The following is a 22,341-nucleotide window of genomic DNA, read 5'->3' on the forward strand; positions in this document are numbered from 1 at the left end:
CCTCTGCCTCAAGCAAGTTTAGGTATCTTAGAGTCTTGTTCAAGAGTGATGGTAGGATGGAGTGGAGGATGGACAGACGCATTGGGGAGTTGTCTGAAATAATGGGGGGTGCTTCACCGGTCTGTTGTAGTGAAAAAAGCTCTCTGTTTACTGGTCCGTCAACATTCCCACCCTCACCTATGGTCGTGACGAATGCATCGTGACCCAAAAGACAAGATCCAGGATACAAGCAGCCGAAAAGAGCATCTTCCCAAGGGTGAGGAGCTATGTTATCTGGGGGGGAGCTAACATAGCTCCTCATCCCATCTTTATGTCTCTGCATCGATGCGAGTCAGTTACGGTGGTTTGGGCATCTCATAAAACCTCCTGGGTGTTTTCTGGGCATGTCACACTGGGAGGAGACTCTGGGGAAGGTCCATAACTTGCTGGAGGGACTAATCTATCTAGTCTGGTCTTGGAATGCCTTGAGATCCCCCAGTATGAGCTGGAGGATGTCATTTGGGATAAGGATGTCTTGGTTTCCCTCTTGGAGCTGTTGTCCCACAACCTGAACTTGGATAAGATCAAGATGATGGATGGATGGAAATCTTGGAGATAAATTCTAATCTGCTAAAACTGGTGTCGGCAGATAAAAGCTTTACAAAACCTTCAATTGATTGGATTTCGGTCTGCGTTTTAAAAAAATACAGTATGTCCTTGTTATTTTCCAGCCCTGGCTTTACTGGTGAACAGCCAGAAGAAAACATGCAACCTTTCTTTATGGACAAGATGGTCGGGTAAACCTTCTCAGGCAAACAGACAAGAAAAAACTAAATCTGGAACGGCGCTACATGCTAAGCTAACAGTGCAGCACAGATGTTTGAGAGCAACATAAAAGGGTCAGTAAAGCTCCTGGAGCTACAACAGTGTAGCAGTAAACAAAAGCTAACACTAGCTGTTATTTAGCTTGATGGACAGCGACATAGTCTGAGCTTCCCCTTCGAGATGCGCAGTGCTGCACCACGCAACGCTCCGTCCAGCTCTGGTACGGATCAGGTCGCCGGACCTGCTTTAAAGGCATACTATGCAACATTTTTCAGTTAATTAATGTGTTCCATACCGTTTTGGATGATTAAATGAGTCATTTCAGGTCGAACAAAGGTTTTCTCGGCCGCCCTGGTGGTCTGTGGGGGAAATACCGCATTTGTAATTGCAGGAGCCCTCGGCCCGCACTCACAGGGTCAGAAGTCTTGTGCAAGACCGCGAGAGTCGGTCTTGCTTTACGGCGAGAACTCCATGTGTTTTTGCCCTGCCATTCACTATATGCACACGCGAAAGCAACAACAAAGAACCGCGTGTTAACGTCAGATAAACATGCAAGCATATCGAGTTTTTGTTATTTATTTATTTTATTTTTTTTGAATGTTGGCGAGGCGGCCGCCTCGCCAAGATAGCGCTGCGGGAAACCCTGATGTTCATACTTTCACTGTGTTAGTCATTGTTTGTACTGCTGTTTATTCGACTTTTCCTTGCGTTCGCCTGTCTGCTAAGCTCAAAACAACCGCGCCTGGCTTGACGTAGAAACCAGAACAGCTGAGCATCTTTACGACAGTGCACTTTTACTTTCGCCCTCTGGGGGGAGCCTCGCTGGAAAATCAACCCCGGTTGCATAGTATGCCTTTAAGAATGCCACTCTAAATCCTGAGCATGACACCCCAGAATACTCCCTGGGTGCCACACAGGGGCAGTCCACTGCTCCCTAAAAAAAGGATGAGTTAAATCCGAGAGGACAACTTTCATTGCATGTCACAACGACAATAACCATCATCATGATCCAGCAGAGGAATTAAAAACATAAACATGTTGCAATTTTTGCACAGTTAAGATGGATCCAGTTCCAAAGGCTCCGAGCCAACTTCAGCATCGCTCAAATTGTGTCGCTCTCCACTGTCAACCAAGCAAAACCTCGGTGATGAATCGCTTCTTAATGCACCAACTGTAAAGAAAATAATTATCTGCTGACTTTTCCATGATCAAAAAAAACAGTTAGCCGAGATTGGAAAGCCAAGTTAAAAAGATAGTATTAGCAGATAAAATTAATTACACTATCACCAAAGAAATAATTACCCCATTAGCTTCAGGGGTGGGGCAGCAGATCAGGAGCCAGAATTTGAGGGATCAAACAAATCTAGATGGGTCACTGCTTTGAGTGTCACCGATCTGCACGATTATCTGTCTGCAGAATAGGATTAAGCAACCAGTTTACACACAATGCAGCTGCAAAGGGATGCGGTGCAACAACAAAAAGGAGCACCAATGCTGCTTGTTTAGAGTGCAAAGCTGTTAATTCTGCAAAGACCATTATGTCTTGCAAGCTTTTAACTATTGCATTAATTAGAGAAAAGTGACTGTTTAAAGATAAGCTGTAAAAGTCATTAAGTCACTCTAACTGAAGCAGAACAGTACATTTAAAACAGTGATTCATTGCTGGCTCAACAACAAATTAAAATGCCACAAATATTTATTTCCTGACTGTAAACATTATAAAAACAATGTTCCATGTTCCCTTCCTCACCACAAAGCGAGGCCTTTCTTCACAGTCTTATAGAAATAAAACCAGTGGCTCCATCTGTATCCCTTACATTGATGTTTGCTCTTTGGTCGTAAAAGGTAAAAACCTAGCATTAGTAATGTTCGTGTAAAACTGGACTCCAGCCAAAAACTTGACTCACATGTCAGCACTGTGGTTAATTCTGTTTTTTTTCAGTTGAGACTACTGTTGAAAATGAAGCCCCTCCTTTCTCGATACCTCCTAAAAACAGAGGTCCATGCAACAAGCCTGGATTGTTGCAAATCTATCTTGATTGGAGTTAGTCAGGCCTCCCATGTACATCCACAGCTGCATGATTTTCAAATAAAAGCCCCTAGCTCCAGTTTTAGCATCCTTTTTAAAACTCGTTAAAAACGTTTTTCCTCTGTGGCTTTTAACCTTAAGTGAGTTGGCACCTATGTTTTAGCTATTAGCTCAGCTTTACAGCCAGCTAGTCTTTCTGGGGTCCTTATTTAAAACATACATATAAAAAAATATTGTCAGTGTAACAAATAGCAAGCATATAGAATACAATAAGAAAAAAAATGTAGACAAACTACAATTTATACGCATATCTGTCCATAACCTGTATTTCATTCACAGTTTAATTACCGTATTTTTCGGACTATAAGGTGCACTTAAAATCCTTAAATTTTCTCAAAAATTTATGGTGCGCCTTATGATTACTGTTGTGCTTACTGACCGATTCTATGTGATACAATGTACTCAAAAATCTGTTAAAATGTGTAAGTGCTACATTGGTTAGCAACAAAGCCTCTGCGCTCAATGGAAATTCGGAGCATTACGTTACGCTGTGTCACTACCTGAGGACCCCTTAGCTGTCTACAAGACTGCCTGACTGTAATGTTAAAACCAGAAGTGCATTCATGTAAAGACCCCCACATTCTCGGACGTAGTTCACTCCACAGAGGTTCGCGCGTACACGTACGTGCACAGCTCAGTTTTTTACGACTTCTCAGCAGCAAGGAGTCTTTGCTAATCACACATTTTACCATCCGTTCCGCCGCTTCGTCCCACTGGCAGAAAGTCTGGGAATTGTAGGAATTTCCAACAAGAAATGTAGCCAACAGTACACTGGACTGTGAAGAGTAAAACGTCCGCAGAGAGTCAGAGCGGAGTCCACCAAGCTCACAGTATACGCACAATACACCCAAGTATGTGGGTACACGCCAACAACAATAAACCTAGTAAGTTAACTCAATATAAAAGTTACGTTTATTGAGGCTTTATGTTAGAAACAGGGCAGGTCCAACTACCCTGACATCCCAGCAGAGACTGATAGCTCTCCCTCCCAGGAGAGAGCTGTGTACATGAAATGGTGGAGTGATATTACACACTTTGGAAGAATATTTAGTGCCTTATAATCGGGTGAGCCTTTACAAATACTTTTTTTTATTCTATATCTCTATGTATTACCTCAGTTATTTATTGCTGTTCGCTTATACATTTTTCTGTTGCACTTTGGCAGCTGCCATGTTTTTTTTTTTTTGTTTTTTTTTTAAGTGCATTAGATATAAAGTAGTATGGTATGGTATTGTATTTTCTAATCTAGTGTGAATGCTGCGCATATTCTCCAGAGGAATAAAAAAAAAAGAGCAGAGCAGGTTTCAGATTACCAGACAATCCTGGAATCGTATAATTTTGAGTGAAATCACTGCAGGGTACTTCTCACTGTAACAGAGAAGCTCAAAGAGAAGCAACCATCAGTCAGCGGCCGTTGCTCTTAAATTAAAGCGACTGTCAGCAGAAGTATTTAAACGAAGTGTGACAGCTTTAAACTGATCCCCCTTAAACACTGACAGACAGATGGCACATGGTGTTCCTGAAAAACATTTACACACTGCTAAAGCTGCATTACCTGCCTGCAGGTGAGTTCCCACTATATGTAGGGCAGCGACCAATCACTGATCAGCAGTTACCTTAGAAAATAAAAAAAGGCTCTTTTTGGCTATAGAAGAGAAACAACAATCTAAAGTAGCGCTTCTCCAGGTCTGGAAACTCAAAGCCAATTTTTAGATCTCTTCTTTCTTCAGTTGCACCATCTGGCAATTTTCCTACATCATCTCCATCACAGGAAATGTTTGTGTCATTGGCAAAATAATACCAGTTTCCTTATTTCCCACATTTTGCGTATATAATTTACATACAATGTGAATATCTGGTCAAGACCAGACATACCAAAGAAGCAATTTGGGACCGAGCACTGACCCCTGATGAACCCCACAAATAATGCCCAGCACCACACACTGTTGTCTGTTTGCCAAATATCTTTTGACCCAGTGTAGAACTCCCCTAATGCCATAAAGTTTAAGTGTTTAATAATCAAATTAAGGTTTATTGTATCGAAAGCTTTTTTATGTCAACCCCACAATCCCATAGTGACTTTTTTTCATTGTCAACAGCAGTTATTTTTCCTTCAATGGCTCTTAGTACGGCGAAATGTTTTGATCTAAGACCAAATTTACTTTTTTCTAAATAGATTAAAATATATAATACTAATTCTAACTTCTTATTAAAGAGTTTCAAGTATCTATAAAAACTGAGGCAGCTATTTTCAACTTTGCTATAGGAAGGTTCTGTCAAACAGAGGAAATGGTCTAAACAGTCAATCTTGTGTTGAACTGGTCTAATTTTGTGCATGAACCATGTGATTAGATGCCTTTTTAGGTCAAAGAATGTCTTTATTTTGTAAAAAGTAGGTATTCTTACGGTCTCTGGGTATATGTGCCTTTCAACTTGGCTGCTCTGACCACATAGGGTAAAAAAAACATTTACAAATTGTACAAATCACCTTATCTAGAAATACAATCTAGTTGACAGTGTTTGTTGTGTGGGGGAAAAAAAAGTAAAGGTGGATACGGATTGTGAGATTCTATCTGCTGACTAATAAGCAACAGTCAAAACCCACATGTACAAGCGTTAATGTTTACTTTGCTAACATAGTTGTGCTGCAAGTTCTCGTGAGAACAAGCTCCTGAGACATAAAATCATCTAAAAACAACTGTCTAATAATGTCACAGCTTGGCAGAGTGTTCATTTAGGCCTTTAAGAAAAGAAAGCAAAAGGGTTGAGTGGATTTAAAATACAAGACCAAACAAGAGAAGAGCAGCCCAAAAGCCAAATAAGGGCCTGCATTATTGTGCTTAAGCAAGGGAACTTTTTTTTTTTTTTAAGTGTGCATCTGCACTGACTTGTTTTTAATCTATATCCACCCTAAAGCTGAGTCTTCTTCAACAATAGTAGTCTTTTACTGCATAAGGTCCACATTTTACTGCTCCAGAGTCCAGAATCAAGCCCTTCATAAAAGACATAACTCATGCAGGTGTGTCGCTGGCATGCACCAACCTGATGGCAGCGAATAACTGCAGGCCAAGTTAACAGTACAAACTGATTAGCCTGTAACCTCAATCTGTCACAGTTTCAGCTGCGCAATCGGCTCAGGGAATGTAAGTCACAACTTGATTTTTGAGGAGGTGCTTGTCTATGGGAGGAGTGAAACCATTTCATGTCATGGTTACTAAAAAAAAAAATCACAGTCAGCTATTATTTACTTACAAAAGAAATGTGATTCATTAGAGTCAAATTACGCTTCATTTACTAGTTTTATCCTTCGGAAATTGCATCTCATGTCTGGCAGCCTTTTGGAAAACTTAGAGTATCCTTCTGGCTTCACCACACCTTTACTTAAATAACTCTCATCATTGTGTTTCAGGCATATGTTTAGTGGAAAGACTTTTCATTGCTCTCAGATACTATGAAATAAGGCTTCATTTGCACTATGATGACAACCTAGTCCTACTGCACCAAACCGTTCTGCAGATGCCGGTCTAAAGCTGTGATTGTTGTTCCTAGAACTGGCCACACAGACCAGAAATATTACAAGGATAGAGGCTAAATCCATTGGACTTCAATAATTACCTGACACATATTGCAGCAAGTCCAACGCTGACAGGCTTAGGAGAAAAAAAAAACATTTTCAAGTGGCCTTGTCTTAATCTGGATGTAAACGCAATAGAGATGCTGTTGTATGGCCTAAAAACAGACCGTTCATGCTTAAAAACTCTTCATTGTGGCTGAATTTCATAAATATAAATCACCATTTACAAACCATTTATACAGCATTTGACTACAGAGTAGAATTATAAAAACTTTTATAGGGGGACACATCGTTTTTCACAGCACTATACATCCAAACCGACAACAGAATGGTTTCACTTGAATCAAATTAGGGCTTGGCAAAAGTCCAGAAGGAAATCTGATTCACAGGAGGACGGCTTTGGACAAGAGATGTCGTCACAATATAGAGAACTTTTGGAAGGTCAAGAGTGCAAATTTTACCAGGTCATCATGTAGGAATCTGATAGCCTCCAATCAAAGAAAACCGAATGCTAAAACTGAATCAAATGTAAAAGTTATGCTCACTTATGCAACACTTTAATACATTTCCCTCCCTCAGATTTCTTCCAAGTTAATTGTGCTGAATTATCTTGCATTAAAGATGGGTAATAGCTTTTAAACTATTTATCAGGGTATGCAAACTTTTTAAACCCACCATATTTATCCTTTGTCTACACCTGCTTGGTTGTACGGGCCGTTACCCATCACCAGTGGACATTGGGAGAGAGACAGGCTAGACCCCTGACAGTTGCGACCCGTCAGGGGCCTAGCTCATACATGGGGGTGGGGGGGGGCTCTAGTGAAACCAATTAACCTAACAGGGATGTTTCTGGACTCCGAAGGAAGCCAGAGTACCCAAAGAAAACCAACATATGAGTGGAAAACGTGCAAACTCCAGGAACCCAGGACCTTTTGCCTGCAAGGCAACACATTTCATTCATTCATTCCTCACTCCATTAAAGTTCTGTAAACTTCTGTTTCTCGATTTCTATTTTCTGTTAGTTGATTCACGCTTTGACATAGCACCCAAATAAGTCACAGACCTGAACAAAACTAACCCAACCCCAGCAGTAGATCACTTTGTTGGTTGTCCGTCTGTGTTTGTAAAGTGTGACTAAGAACCACCGTTGTTCTTACACACCATCAGTGATGAAACAGCTCAGGTCCTCCCCGACAACACCTCTGCTCTAACTGGAATCCATCAGCGCTGATCCTTTCTTTTACTCATTCTATACACAAACACACGTTTCACTGCCTCCAAACCCACCAGCCGCTTTCTTTTTATTACAAAACACAAGCTGGGCGTCGAGGTACTTCCATATTCTCCGGTAAAACCAGCAGCAACAGCAACCTAAAAAAAATGACTTCTGAAGTTTTTAATGACAGTACTGTGAAAAGCTAAAAAAGAAATTAAAAACACAAAAAAAATCAAGACCGGTTTGACAAATTGGCCCCGTTACTGTTTCTTTAGAAACCACCGAGAGGTGTGGCTGCTTCACTGCAACAGGTTTCTTTACATTTGTCACCACCCAAAACTAATCAAAATACTTCTCTATTGGTAGGTAGAAGGAATGTAATTAGGGGACAAAAGCCTGAGGCCTGACAGTCCCAATCATTTTCTGAAGTTTTAGCTTATGAGAACAAAACATAATGCAGACAGGTAAACTCTAAACGATGGGCACAGTCTGCTCATGATGAAAAGGAAAATGTTAAATTCCTGCGCAAGAGTTTATCCAAATTACACTTTTTCTGACCAGGTTAGGATCGGTTTCTAATTTCAGACGCAGTACCGGGTTTCAACTTTCAGACCTCAGGCAGAATACCCTTACGAGCTGTCAGTCAGCTGTGTATAGAAACTAAACTAGGGAAAACTTCAAGAACATTTCCACTTTAAGTGGACCCTAACCCTAACACCTCTAAGTGTTCCCACTTACATAACGTTAAGTTGTTAGTTTTTTTGTCAATCAGGTAAAAAGAGAAGCAAAAGTTTCACAGCAATTCTTTTTTTAATGCATTTATAAATAAGATAAAAACTTTAAAAACTGTTGTGATCTGCAAGTTATTCATTTTTTTGCGATATCCAGCCAAATCGCTGCACCAATAGGTGACCTGTTAGATCAATAGGTGAATTTTCACCTTATCGACATGATAAGTCTACAGGAGAACATTATGAGCACGGCTAAAGCTGCACCGTCAGTTGCTTTTTCTGCTGAAGGAAACAATCAGGTAAAACTCAACAGAGTTTGGTGGAAAACATGCTTTTTCTTATCAAACATCCCATCTTCTGCAGCTAGACAGCGGGACCAAACTGACACAGCGGTGATAATTACTCCTGCTTTGTTCATGTGAACGCGGCCCAGACTTCTGTCAGGCCGTGCCCCGTCAAATGAGACGGAGTCACCGTAAATCAAAGAGCCTCCCTGTTATGACAACAGCTAAATGAAGAACACTGCAGGTTCACATCAAAGGAATGTCCCCCGCCTACCGCAAAGGCTTCTGGGAAGCGGCCAGACACGCCCCGCTTTAACACTTGCCTTCAAACAGTAGGAGTTCCTGTGATTGTGAGCAAAGTGGGGTTAAGTGCGTGAATGTGGAGAAAGGAAGGCGCGGCTGCACACGCGACGGCGGCGGCTGCTGCTGCTGTTACAGCAAAAGAGAAGAAACCTCTCTGGTTCTGTTGCATGACTTTCACCCCTTAGAGTGCTCCTGTACTGAGGATTCATGGTTATCTCTGCATCAGCCATCAGCTTCCTCAGGAGTTTATCTCCTGCAAAACTGCGGTCACGCTTCAACAGACCCAGACTTCTGAGTCCTGATCGTATAAACTCTAATCATTTGCATATTACCTATTTAACTATTCAGGAGAACAGTTTTGTTATGGGCTCATTGCCTTTTGAAATAACCTTTCACGTATTAGAGGCTGGGCAGTGATTAATATCAAACTAGATTAACTACAGCCCATGTTGACTGAGTCTCTCAGAGTAATTCCAGGGTAGATTTCAACCGTTAGCGGCTTGGTTTCGTGGGCGTGGCATGTAAATATTTGTCCAACATCAATCCCAAACTTCATTGAAACTTAATTTTTCCCCCCTCATCACATTCACCTTTCTTCTCTGAGTGGCTGAACCTCAGACGTTGTTTAACCGACACTGTTTCAGTTTCTATTTTCAATCACCCGAGTGCTTTGCAAGCTACATTCAAGCTCCAGGCTCATGTCCTGCTGGACTGTGGCGTCTTCACCTGAGCTCATTAACATGAAGCGTCTGCTGGTGCAGTTTCAACTTGTAGGAGGACTGCCATGAAATTCTTTTCAGAGTTGAAATCCAGTTTAGATTCAAATGGTATTCTAAACTCTCACCATTTCTTACCATGTTCTACCATAACAATGAAGAGGATGAGAAGAAAAACTGTGTAACTTAATGATGGGAAAAGAGTGGAAAAGCTTATAAGCATTTGTTGCACACAAAACAATAGATGTTAGCCCTATATTTCTACATCATTTTGATGATCACAGCTTATAGCTACTAAAAAAAACAAAATTCAGGCTTTCAGAAAATGTAAATATTACTTAAGATCATTAAAGAAGGGTTTCTGATCAAGAAATTGGAATCTTTTGAATAGTATGTCCATATAATGTGAAGTTTATGCACTTAATACTTGGTTGGTAAGATACATTTATATAGCACTTTTCAGTAACAAGATGATTCAAAGTGCTGTACATGAACAGAAAAACATAACAGACATAGGAATAAGCTAAATAAACCCTCGACTAGACTTCTTTCATACATTAACAAACATACAGAAAGACTTAATTGTTTCTGATAACAATAAGAAATAAGCCAAGTCTATTCTTGGACAGCAATTGCGCTCATTAATGTTTGTTTTTCCTGTCTGGCAATGTAGCATTAAGAATTGTTGTCTTAATGCCAAAAAAAGAGCCCAACAGATTTTACTTTCACAAGTGGAACCTTACTGCTTTTGCCAAAGTGCTCCGCTTGATTTATAAATGCAAGGAGCTTTATTAGATTTTATGATGGGACTGTTTCATGTTCAATGAACACTGAAACGAGGAGGTAAAAGGGAGATGGAAATCTTATCAGGCAGTTCAGTGCGCTCTGTTCAAGGTCACGGATGCCACAGAGCATCTTGTTTACATCACATCCAGGAGAAATTAAGATTGCAGGGGAGCCAGTTTGGATAATAGCATTTTTAGGCGGGCAGACTTTTTCTGTTTTTCTCACTGCCTTAAAGTCTCACTGGTTTTTCTCATTGCTGATTACAAACAGCCAAAACTATGGTCATTCTGCCAGGGTTCAGGTTCCAGATTTCTCCAAGATCGTTCCCATCCTGCCAGCAAGTTCAGAAACTGCTGCTGGCATGCAGTTCTGCTTACACAGCATTTCCATCTGAGTGCTGGTAGAAGCCATTTCTTTCACATAGTTCAGGCAGCCTTGACTTGGGTCGAAACAGCTGCCGACGTTTTCACATTTTCTCGATACTCCATGTGACCCCCAGCTCCCAAAAGCAGAAATCCTGTTATCATAAATCCAATTTTAACACATTTTCAATATCCTCGACTGACAAAATGGACAGACGCACGATCTTCCTCCCACCGTGTGTCCAGCTGCAAATGTCCCGTCCGGCACAGGGGCTCTCCTTCACCCAGTCTGAGCATCAACCCAGTCCTATTTTAACACTTCAGTCTACAGTTCTGTAGTGGATTAACACAAAGGGTGGAGCATTTGTAGCTCAAGACCTGGATATGTCTGAGTGAGGTGCTGCTTGTTGGGTTTCTCCTACCACACCTTTTCCTTCCACTCAACTTTTCATTAATATGCTTGGATAGAGCACTGTGTGAGCAGCCAGCCTCTATAGCAGTGACTCTCATATGGAGGGTGTCAAAGACTGCTTGCTGTCAATTCAGGAGCCTTCCCCAGAATTATATGGCAAGGCAAATTTATTTATATAGCACAATTCAGTACAAAGACAATGCAAAGTGCTTTACATGATTACAATATAGCAAAAATAAAACAGAATAGAAGCAAGTAGGAATAAAATGTAGATAGAAAATAGAACATGGGGGAAAAAAACTAATGGTGTTTCAGTTAACAGTTGAAGGCAATCCTAAACAAATGTGTTTTCAATCTTGATTTAAAGGAACTCAGGCTTTCCGCACTTTTACAGTTTTCTGGAAGTTTGTTCCAGATCAGTGGAGCATAGGAACTAAATGCTGCTTCTCCTTGTTTAGTTCTGGTTCTAGGTATGCAAAGTAGGCTGGAGCCAGAAGACCTTAGTGGTCTGGATGGTTGATACACTGATAACAAGACACTGATAACATATGGGCCATGATATTACATTTTTGTAATAAAAACCCTTGAATTGCACTTCTGTCATTTACTAATATTTATATTGCTGTAAACCAAAATCATCAGGATGGAATAACAATGGAAGAAAAGAAAGGAAACAAAGAAGAAAGGAAGGAAGAAAAGAAGAAAACGCTCATATTTTCCATCAAATGTTCATCCAGACATGGAAAATACTTAAATTCCATGTTCCAGACTGCATATCCGCCCCCCATCAACAGGTTTTGCATTAGGAAAAATGAGGCAGTTTCCTGTGCAACATTTGCATGCATTGTTAATCTCCTTACCCTCTGTTCCTCATACACGCTTGCCTCGCTCTTGGTGGGACTGGATGAATGGCTGAACACTGAATGGTTGCTTTGACTGTCCTGTGGGGAAGAAAACAGAAGAGAATCAAACTCTCTCTTTTTGGCCAGCAGACCCAGAATTTATGGCTTCACTGGTTTTTAATTTGAAGTAAATGCCTAAATGCATCGTTAACCAAAGCATTTTACAAAGAGTTCATCATTAATTTTACAATGTAAATATTTATATAACATCTTTTCTGTAAATAAATGAATTGTTGCAACATTTTTAAAAACAAATAATTAAATAACCCAGGGAAAAAAAATGTATTATAACTAGATATACATTGTATTGTTAATTCCTCTAGAGTAAGACAGAGAGATGCTAACAGATAAATATGATTTTTTTCTTTATACACTAAGTCTCAAACATCCCTTCATAAATTCTCACATTTTACAAATTTATCCGTCAGAGCATTTTTAGCCCAACAAACCTAAAGGCGGCATACTGACTAAAGCTGAAGGTTGAGCTTTGCTGACTAGGTCAACCTGGGTGCAGCTTTTTTAAAACCTCCACAAAGAAAAAAAAGTGCTCACACAAAAAAAAAAGAAGGTGATTTACTTTTCTTTTTTTTGGTGACTAAAGAAAATCTAAGTAATTGGAACGTTGTAATAACACACAGACAAAGGCTTTAGTGTTCACAGCAGGTGTCTGTGCCAGTCCTTTTACTATGATGTCACTCTGAAGGCGTCAGCAAAATGGGAACGGCTGCCCACTCTTTGCTTTCTCACATTATTAATCTAACTGATGACATTAGACATGCGGATGAACGCACGTGTTGGTTTAAAACTTTGAATGAAACCACAACGGTTGAGCAGCTCTGCAGGTTTTAGTGTTGACTAAGACCACCTCTGTTTGGTGAAGATGACGATGCGTGGGATGCAACATCCCCATTTGTAAAGTCTTTGTTAAGACAAAAAAAATTAAATAAAAAACAATAATTTCCACCGTTTGAGGGTCGTAAATGGTAACTGGCAAAACCAAAAAAAATTAAAACGCCTCAAAAACCTGACATCAGCAGATTTACGTCAACAAAGTTATTTTAACATAGAAAACATTTAGATTTGGGAGTGTATTTTGTAATGCTACCCGTTCATTGCAAGTTTGCTGCTAAGCGGCCTCTTTTGTAAGCTCAGCAGAAAGCATTGGGAACACAGACATGATCACGCAATATTGAAGAAGGTAAACGTTACCTATAAGAGGGACAGATCACTTTTATTGTATTCCAAAACAACTCTCTGAGCAGGCGCTAGGTATGAATGTGATATGGCGATGTCATTTGGTAGATAAAGCAAAGCTTTTCCCAGAACTGGGAATTTCAGATTGGCTATGCATGCCTGGGCTTTCTTTGCTTAGCAGCCGGAGTAAATTTATGGAGGGAAAAGATCTGAACACGGATCTAGCGCTTTCGTTCTGATTAACCAATAATAGAAGAGCTGACCCACCGAAGGAGACAGCCTTATTTGCATATTAAGGCAGATATGCATAAGGAAATGTAAAAAAAAAAAAAAAAAAAGTAACCATGGAAATAAAAAGAGAAATAAATGCATTATCAGTAAAAGAAAAAAACATAAAAACTGTAAAATTAAAATCAAGCCCTTGAATAATGTGTTAGAAATAAAGACAAAAAGTGTGAAATCCAATTAAATGATAGAACGTGGTAAAGGAAGTTAATGGGATATTTTAAACAAATACATATTAATAAGCATAACATTATATCTCTTTTAAATAATGTGTAAATTTTAAGTGTATTGGTTTCTTTATTAGACCTTTTATATATTTTGACTTTTATTTTTAATACCGTCGGTTTTGATCCTCCATTACCCTCCCCCCCCCAAAAAAAAATAACTAAAAAAAAAATTAACAAACAGCAACAAGACAGAAATAAGCATCAGTTGTTAGTAGCGCAGCCCAGTTCTACTTGTCGGACTAACACCGGCCGATACAGACGGTAATGCAAATATACTTTGCATACCCAATTATATTACGTATGCATTTAGCTTGTCACATTAATATGAAAAAAGTAAGCAAATTCTATTATTTTCACTCGGGAAACGTCAAGTTAGGTTTGATTCCAACTTTGGAATTAGTCTTGGTGCCATTAGAAAGTGAGCAATGAGACAGGAAATGTCTCAGAGCATTGTATTTCATTCATAACAATCCATGCAACCAAAGAGAAAGAAGCTGAAAACACAGAAAGCCGAGTTCACCACCGTGGCTGTAATTCAGTAAGCTGGAGCAATGTGTGCTACGAATGTAAGGCGCAGCAGTTAAGACAGGGTGTGGCACAGGTCTGCAGCCAGATAAAACACCTTAAATGTCTCAATAATAGCCTGCTGCACTGCAACCCAGAGATTAGCAACTCAGAAAACGAGGAAGCGTGTAAAAAGCAAAGTTATACAGGAAGAGGAAGACATGGATGAAACGATATGATTAATTACAAAGTTTCCCAGCCTGCAGCAGGAACGGCCAACATGTTTAGAAAATCATTAGTGGAGTAGCAACAAGTTAACTGGCAAGAACTTAGATTCAGGACCAGACTGATGCCATTTACTGGAGTAAAAAAAAAAAAAAGAAAGGCGGAAAAGCAACGCAGTCAATGAGAGTTTATACAAATGAATCCAGTCACAATAGATTTTTGGCAGTGACACAGACTATTGAGCTGCTATTCGACAGGTTCCAAAATCTGCTTCTGCTTCAGCGGGGTTCATTCTGCAAATGAAGGGAGCGTCTCACACCAGGATCATTACCGTAAAGGTAGGCGATCCCCTACTTGTTTCTCACTGGAAGACTTTAACAATGATTAGAATAGAAATAGAAAAACATTTATTGTCCCAGAACGGGGAAAACTGGAGCATGAGGGTGTGCACCGAGTGTGGAAATAGATCATCTGAGGGACGGTGAAGTAATTGTTAATCAGATCAAGTGCGACCAGACGCATTTTTGTAAACACGAGCTTATTGGAAGGAGCGGAGATTATACAAAACACAATAAAAGATAAAAGGGTACCATCCTCACAAAAGTATCCACGTCCATTGAACATTTTGCCACCTTATAACCACAAGTAAATCGAGAGCTTTACTTTTTGGCTCAGCGCAAACAGACCAGAGCTGCATTCGCATCACTGCAGATTAATCCACTAGCAACAAACATTGCTATATATTCAGCGTTTACAACGGCAGGGCTGCCCTCTTGCTTTACCAGCGTGTTTCACAGCTTGTGGTTCGTTACGCTTTAAATTCAGGACGAAATGCTCGAAATAAAAGCACCTTTTTAAAATAGTTTCTTTGATTTCTGTTTGCGAAATGAAAAGAAGGAAAAAGAATGGATTAATAGAATCTTAAACTCTGATCTACCTGAAAAGTGGAAAGAGTAGAGAAAGGGTAAGCAAGACGATGAGAGGATTACCCAGAGAAGCAGTCCAGAGGTTCATGCTAACTCTGTGGGAGTTGCAGACATGCACAGCTCATGTTGAAGAATCTGTTGCGTGAAAACTATAAACTGGGACTTCGTCTGGCTTTCTTGTATGAGTGACCAAAATAAATCTACAAGCTATGTAGGTGACACAGCAAACCTGTGAAAGATGTGCTCTGGGTGAGACGTTGGCTGAATATTTTTTTGCCAACTTAAAAAATGCTACATGTGGCACAAAGGTACAAACTACAGATCACCTTTAACACACTGCCCCATGGAGAAACAAGGTGGATGCAGCATCATGCTCTGAGGATACCCATCTAGAGCAGGGATGAATAGAGAAGCCAGACAGAGACTATGGGAAGATGGATAAAGCTAAATATAGATTAGCCATGTATGAAAATATGTTACAGGCTGCAAAAGACCTGAGACTGGGGTAAAGCTTCACATCCAGTAGGATTACTACCCTAAACATGCCACCAGACCTCCAATGGAAGGCTTTAGATCAGGTATGTACAAAGTGTGACCTGGGGGCTGTTTGCAGCCCCTGTACTGATTTTGTGTGGCCCCCAAACTGTATTTCAGGAAGAATTTGGCTGACCAGCCCTGATGGCTCATGCAACTAGGGCAACATTATTGCAGACAATTTCAGATCTTACAATTAAAAGTTAGGTACAACACAAAACATTTGTCTTTTAATAACCACACTTTTTACATTCTCGTTAATTTCCTAGTAAACAGGACCTCAGCTATCCAATGACTTTTACTCAAATGCAGACTTTGGTGTATTAAAACTGATTAGAAGTTATTAAAATTAGCTAAATATGGATGGTTTAAAATTATCTCTTTTTTTTTGGTTATTTACTTTATTTTTATTTATTCATTTATTTGGCCCCCCCTCAAGTGCTTTTGAGTTGACAATTTCAGCCTACAAGTCAAAAAATTTGGACACCCCTGATTTAGATTAAAGCATATTAGGTGTCAGAATGGCCCAGTCAAAGTCCAGACATAAACCAAACCATGAACCTGTGGGAAGCCAGATGTTGATGTTCACAGATGTGCTCTGTTCAATCAATGCCCGATGGAAAAGGTGTTGAACTGCGACAGGTCCTAGGTTACTGGAAAGAGCTTCCCAGTTTCAATTTCCTGCATCTCCCTCGTCATCAAACATACGAAAGACAGCAATGAGGCAGCTCAATGTGGAGACTTGTTCCCTTTTTAAATTCAAGATACTTTTTATTTGAAAGACATACACTTGCGAGTTATAAAACCCAGAACTTCTAAGCTGTAAAATAGGCCACGTCATTGAGCCGGAACATAGTTTATCTTATGTGCAAATTAGCAAAACATCGGCGGGTATGTGGAGCTTTACGTCATCGTGCGGCTCACTCCAATGTGTGAGCCTGTTCAGTCAGCATGAGCCAGTCACCGAATTAAAGCGCTGCTTCAAAACAACGCGCAGAGGATTTTCAATTTTGATCGACTGAACTGAAAGAAAACACTCAGTCAGCTGCTCGGCTTTCTCTGCATCATATTCGCTACCGATACTGCAGGCTGTGAAAATCCAGAACCCAGTGTGAGAACTGAGGAGCTGGTGCCACATGGGAAACACGCCCAAAAACACCGAGGCTTGTCTGTAGGCTCCGCGCCGCTGTCCCGCTCAGACATCTGTGACGGATCGTGACTGGCAAACTAATAAGCAGAGATGTTTGACGGCGCAGTGTGAACCCAAGCTGATTTATGAACACTAACCCAGAGGTTCAGGGTGGAGTCAAGCCTGAGATAATGCCTCTGCGGCACAATCGGCTCTTAACACAAGCCGTTTTCCATTTATCTGGTTGTTGGGCTAAAAATCAAACAGGAAAAAAAAAAAACAGTAAACCAGGAAGCCCTGCAAACTTTGGTCTCAATAAATGAAAATAGAGTCATGCTGGTTTACAGGCACACTTTCTTCTTGTCACGTGGTGGACAGTCAAAACTGAAAAAGAACCAAATGAGCAAGAGCCCCTCTGAAGCAGCAACACTGATTGGATGAGAAGATTAGAAAAAAAAAATAACTCATCAGAAAAGCTTTGCTAATCTGACAAGAACTCTTTAACTGCCCACATCGATATGGTTTTAATGACGGGGGGCAAACGATTTGAACATTTGGGACGATATCAGAATCCAATATCAATACTGATGTTATTGAGCGATAACCAATGTTTAACGATATATCGTTTTCCACCCTTTTAACGCATGGAAGAAAACAACCAGATCGCTGACGCTGCTTCTCTCATCAGATAAAAACACCCCTAACCCTGCACTGCAAAACTATCTCTGTCACATGACCAAACAAATGTCATATGACAAAACCCAAAACATATAAACAGATCACAATCAGATGGAGGTAAACGTTGGTTGTTGTTAATATCAGTATCAGCCTAGTCTCATTTATTCATGGAGCTGATGCACTGGGGGGGATAAAAGACTATCGACTGGTACCGATGGGAATACCAAAATATCATGCATCCCTAGCAAATAATAAATAAATAAATAAGACATGGGTAAGAGTTTCGATATCCCACTTCTAGAGTGCATTGAAGGCAGCATGACTGGAGGTCGCAAGTGACGTCAGTGTTTTCTGCATTTCATAAACCATTTATTTTAAGAGAGGAAAGTTTTGGTGGTGAATTAGTGTTAAAGTTGTGTATACCTTCGAGCTTTTGAGCTGATGGTCATTTTCCATACCTAAATATGTGCTCTAAAAATCACAAACAACAAACTGCACGTTTTCATCATCTATGTTCCCTTTAAACATTTGCTCCAACATCAGTCCTGATGACGTTTTAGAGAGTGTGGATTCTAGTTAATACAGACTTTCCCACTCTGTCTTTAGAGGTAGAAGATGAAAAGGGGATCTCACCTCCACACTGTGATGCCGTTGTTGCTGCTGGTGCTGCTGGTGCAGCTGCTGCTCCTGCTGCTGCACCAGTATCTCAGTCTCCTGGTTACTGCTGGTGCTCATGCGGGGCAGAGTATAGTACACCATGGGCTGCTGGATCATGGACCGCTGGATCATAGGCTGCTGGATCATAGGCTGCTGGATCATGGTCTGCTGCATCATGGGCTGCTGCATCACGTAGTAGGACTGCTGGGGCATGGCCTGCTGCTGCACCGGAACCAGGTACCTCACCGACTCGTAGTTGCCGTTCAAAGTCGAGACCGGCAGCGCGGTCATGTTAGGGGAGACCGGAGACACCTGTGTGATCTGAGACATCTGTGCGTTCGGAGACACCGGCGACACCGACCTGGCGGAGAACCCCTGCGTGATCACCGTCGGCTCGGCTGTCAACGTTTTGGACGTATGGACCCTCTGAATCGTGTAAGACATGTTGATCCAAAACTGTTGGAGCGAGGAAGCTCAGAACCGGAGGAAAAGCAACTGAGGCGGCAGCAGAAAGCTTGGAGAGTCCACGACGTGAGGGAAAAAATAAAATAAAAAAAACCCGCAGGACTTTCAGATCTCCTCCGTGGGGTTCTGTCTGACAGCAGATAGGTGATCCGCCACAGACTGACTTCCTCCTTAGCTGGGAAAACTGGAGAGGAAAGTCCTGTTGGAGGAGTGACTTGTTTGTGAAGGCAGACCTGAGGGAGGAGCTGTTACGAATGTGGAAGGTGGGCGGGTCCAGAGACAGCTTCAGGCATGTTGGTGTGATTAATGCCAACGCCTTGAAACACTCTTCATGAAGGGTGTGACTCCATTTTCTTTCATTATTGGAAGAAAAAAACATGCATCAAAGGCGAAGACTGGTATTTATATATATATATATATATATATATATATATATATATATATATATATATATATATATATATATATATATATATATATATATATATATATATATATATATATATATTACGTGTTCTCCTTTCCAAGTATAAAACCACAAACTCGCATTAAAACTCACAAATAGAACCTGCAAACAAACAAAAAATGTCAGTGGTGGTGGAAAATAACCCTACAGTGTATAGTTTAGTCGCTAGGTGGAGCCACATAATAACAAACGCCACATAATAAATCTAGAATCAAGACGCTTTATTATAATTATTTATTCAGGTGAAGTAGAAAACAACTCGGAATGCACATAAATACACATATAACGCAGACACAAGACAGGGTCTTTCCATTTTTATTTTTATTAAAGCCTGTTGATTGTACTGGCCAGCAACAACACACCCTGTGCCTATACTCATACGACATAAAAGTGCTATTTCCTAGTGTGTTATTTCATTTAGGCTTAAGAGTATTGCTAATGGGATTAAAGGCGAAGCAGAAGTCCATGCTTCACTTGGAGCACAAACATAAAACATCTGCTCGGAGATCAACTTCAAACTCAGTCCCTGTGCGCTATTACGCACAGAGGCGTCCTGCGCAAATACAGGGGAAGCAATGTCTGGTTGAGATGACAAACCTGTCGCTGTGAAATGTGATGACAAAGGTTATGAAATGTAACAATCCACAAGAGCAGGAGCAGATCAGAGGGGAAAACACAGCAGCTGGAGCATGCGTAATGACGCAGCGTAACAACTGCCGCATGCTTCCAGCGCCGCAGCAAAGTGGAATGACTGACCACAGAGAGGCTCGATGCAACTCAGCCATAGTAAAATGACTACGGTGAAGTATAATAATGATGGGTTTCATTGCCTGGATGTGAATCTGATTATCGGGTCATGCCTTTAGTCAACTGTAATATTTTCTTATTAAAGTCAGAAAAAGAAAGAGAAAAGAGTGTTTTTTTTTATATTTATGTTGTTGAACCGTTTTTGTAGAACGTCTGCTTGCAAACCAACCTTGTTCCCCCCCTTTTTTAACTGTTAACTGTAATGTTGTGTTTAATAAAAGAAATGAAAATAGCAGAAGTTTTCCATTGATTTAAACAACGGTTTCCTGTGTCCTGTGCGTCTGGATCGATGATGCGACGGCGGCCGTTACTTGGTAACACTGCGTTCAGAAACGGAAATAATGACTTTGAAAGGCTGCTGCAGTTTAAATGATACAGAAGTTACACCGCCGTGTTTATGGCTATAAACCACCTTTGATGGGTCCTTATTATTTTTAGTTTCTGATTAGTTTTTCCGCTGTCAATTCAAGGATGTCCACTTGAACAGAGAATGTATTTTCTCCTTCTCCTCGGCCTGTATCTCTTCTTCATAGTGAACTTACAAACGTGCAACTTACAAATAAACTTGTTTTCAACTGTAATTATTTGGCCCACCCAAAAAGCAATTTCTGACTACGCCACTGTGTTGAACTGTTCTTGATGTGTTGCTTTTCCTGGTCTTTTATGTTGCTTTATCTTATCAGATTCAGTATTCAGTTTAAGTGATGAGTCAGGCAGCAAGTGTGGAAGGTGAAACATATTTTTTTGGATACTTCTTTATATATATATATATATATATATATATATATATATATATATATATATATATATATATATATATATATATATATATATATATATATAGGCTGCAGACACCCCTGGGTCTTTCTGCATGGAGTTTGCATGTTCTCCCTGTGCATGCGTGGGTTCTCTCCGGGTACTCCGGCTTCCTCCCACAGTCCAAAAACATGACTGTTAGGTTAATTGGTTTCTTCAAATTGTCCTTAGGTGTGAGTGTGTGTGTGTTGTTTGTCCTGTTTGTCTCTCTGTGTTGCCCTGCGACAGACTGGCGACCTGTCCAGGGTGTACCCCGCCTCTCGCCCAGTGAACGCTGGAGATAGGCACCAGCAACCCCGCGACCCCATGAGGGATAAAGCGGTTTAGAAAATGGATGGATGGATGGATATATATATATATATATATATATATATATATATATATATATATATATATATATATTTATAACCTGGTTTATCATTTGGAAACTGATTTTTATATTTACTAATGTTACCTTTGTCTGCTAGTAAAAGTTTTCTGATCATCTGAAGCATTTAAGTTTGACAAAAACACAAAAGCCAAAGAAATCTGTAAGGTAAATAGTTTCTAATAACATCCTACAACTAAATGTCCTCACATTTAATCTTGTTTCCAAGATTGCTATATTGTCTGAATTCTGTGTAATATTTTACCAAATAAAATTAAGTTATCATAATAATCAATAATTTTCTAATTTATCTATATCCTGTATGTCTTAATTCAGAGCAGATAACCATCTTCTTCTCACTATTATTATTAGGTTAGCATTGCCATTACTAACTGGACAGGAGTGTGGATAGGAAATAAATTGAAAAACAAATTTTCCTAATATTTTTTAATGACTTGATTTGAGCTTTTATTGTAATTATACTAATACAAAAACAATTCTCATCAGCAAACATTTTGTTCTTCTTTGAGGTATCATCTTTCTGATATATTTGTGTTGCCTTCCTTAAACGTGTTGTACAGGTTCAGGGACATTGCAATGATGCTTTCTTATAACCCAAAGTGTTTTGTTAAGATTTGTGTGACCTAACCTGAGACGTGCATGACTGCGACATGCACGTCTGTTGTTGTTTTTTTTTTTTTGTTTTTTTTCTTGTTTTCCTACCTATCATGTACTACAATTTTCAATGCTATAAAAATGTTATTTCCCCAATCTACCTGATAATTACATTAAACATAATTTTTAATTGTAATTTTTGCATTCCTCCTTACTCAACTGAGTCAGAAGTTCACCGTTTTTAGTTTCCAATGACTATTTGGCAAG

At 40.0% G+C, this 22,341-nt stretch overlaps 1 protein-coding gene across 4 annotated transcripts in view; it reads right to left on the reverse strand.

Annotated features, from left to right (window-relative positions):
* The window catches only part of pof1b (POF1B actin binding protein), a 47,784-nt gene extending 28,577 nt beyond the window's left edge, over nucleotides 1-19,207 (reverse strand). For all 4 annotated transcript variants that reach the window (XM_036142788.1, XM_021319641.2, XM_036142789.1 and 1 more), the window contains exons 1-2: nucleotides 18,515-19,207; nucleotides 12,138-12,218 (exon numbers count right to left, since the gene is read on the reverse strand). In XM_036142788.1, the coding sequence (XP_035998681.1) occupies nucleotides 12,138-12,218; nucleotides 18,515-18,982 (549 nt within the window). In that variant the 5' untranslated portion in view covers nucleotides 18,983-19,207. The remainder of the gene's footprint in view (nucleotides 1-12,137; nucleotides 12,219-18,514) is intronic.
* Between the last annotated feature and the right edge of the window lie 3,134 nt (nucleotides 19,208-22,341).

Source organism: Fundulus heteroclitus, chromosome 11 (genome assembly GCF_011125445.2).
Source record: "Fundulus heteroclitus isolate FHET01 chromosome 11, MU-UCD_Fhet_4.1, whole genome shotgun sequence".
Classification (NCBI taxonomy): Eukaryota; Metazoa; Chordata; class Actinopteri; order Cyprinodontiformes; family Fundulidae; genus Fundulus; species Fundulus heteroclitus.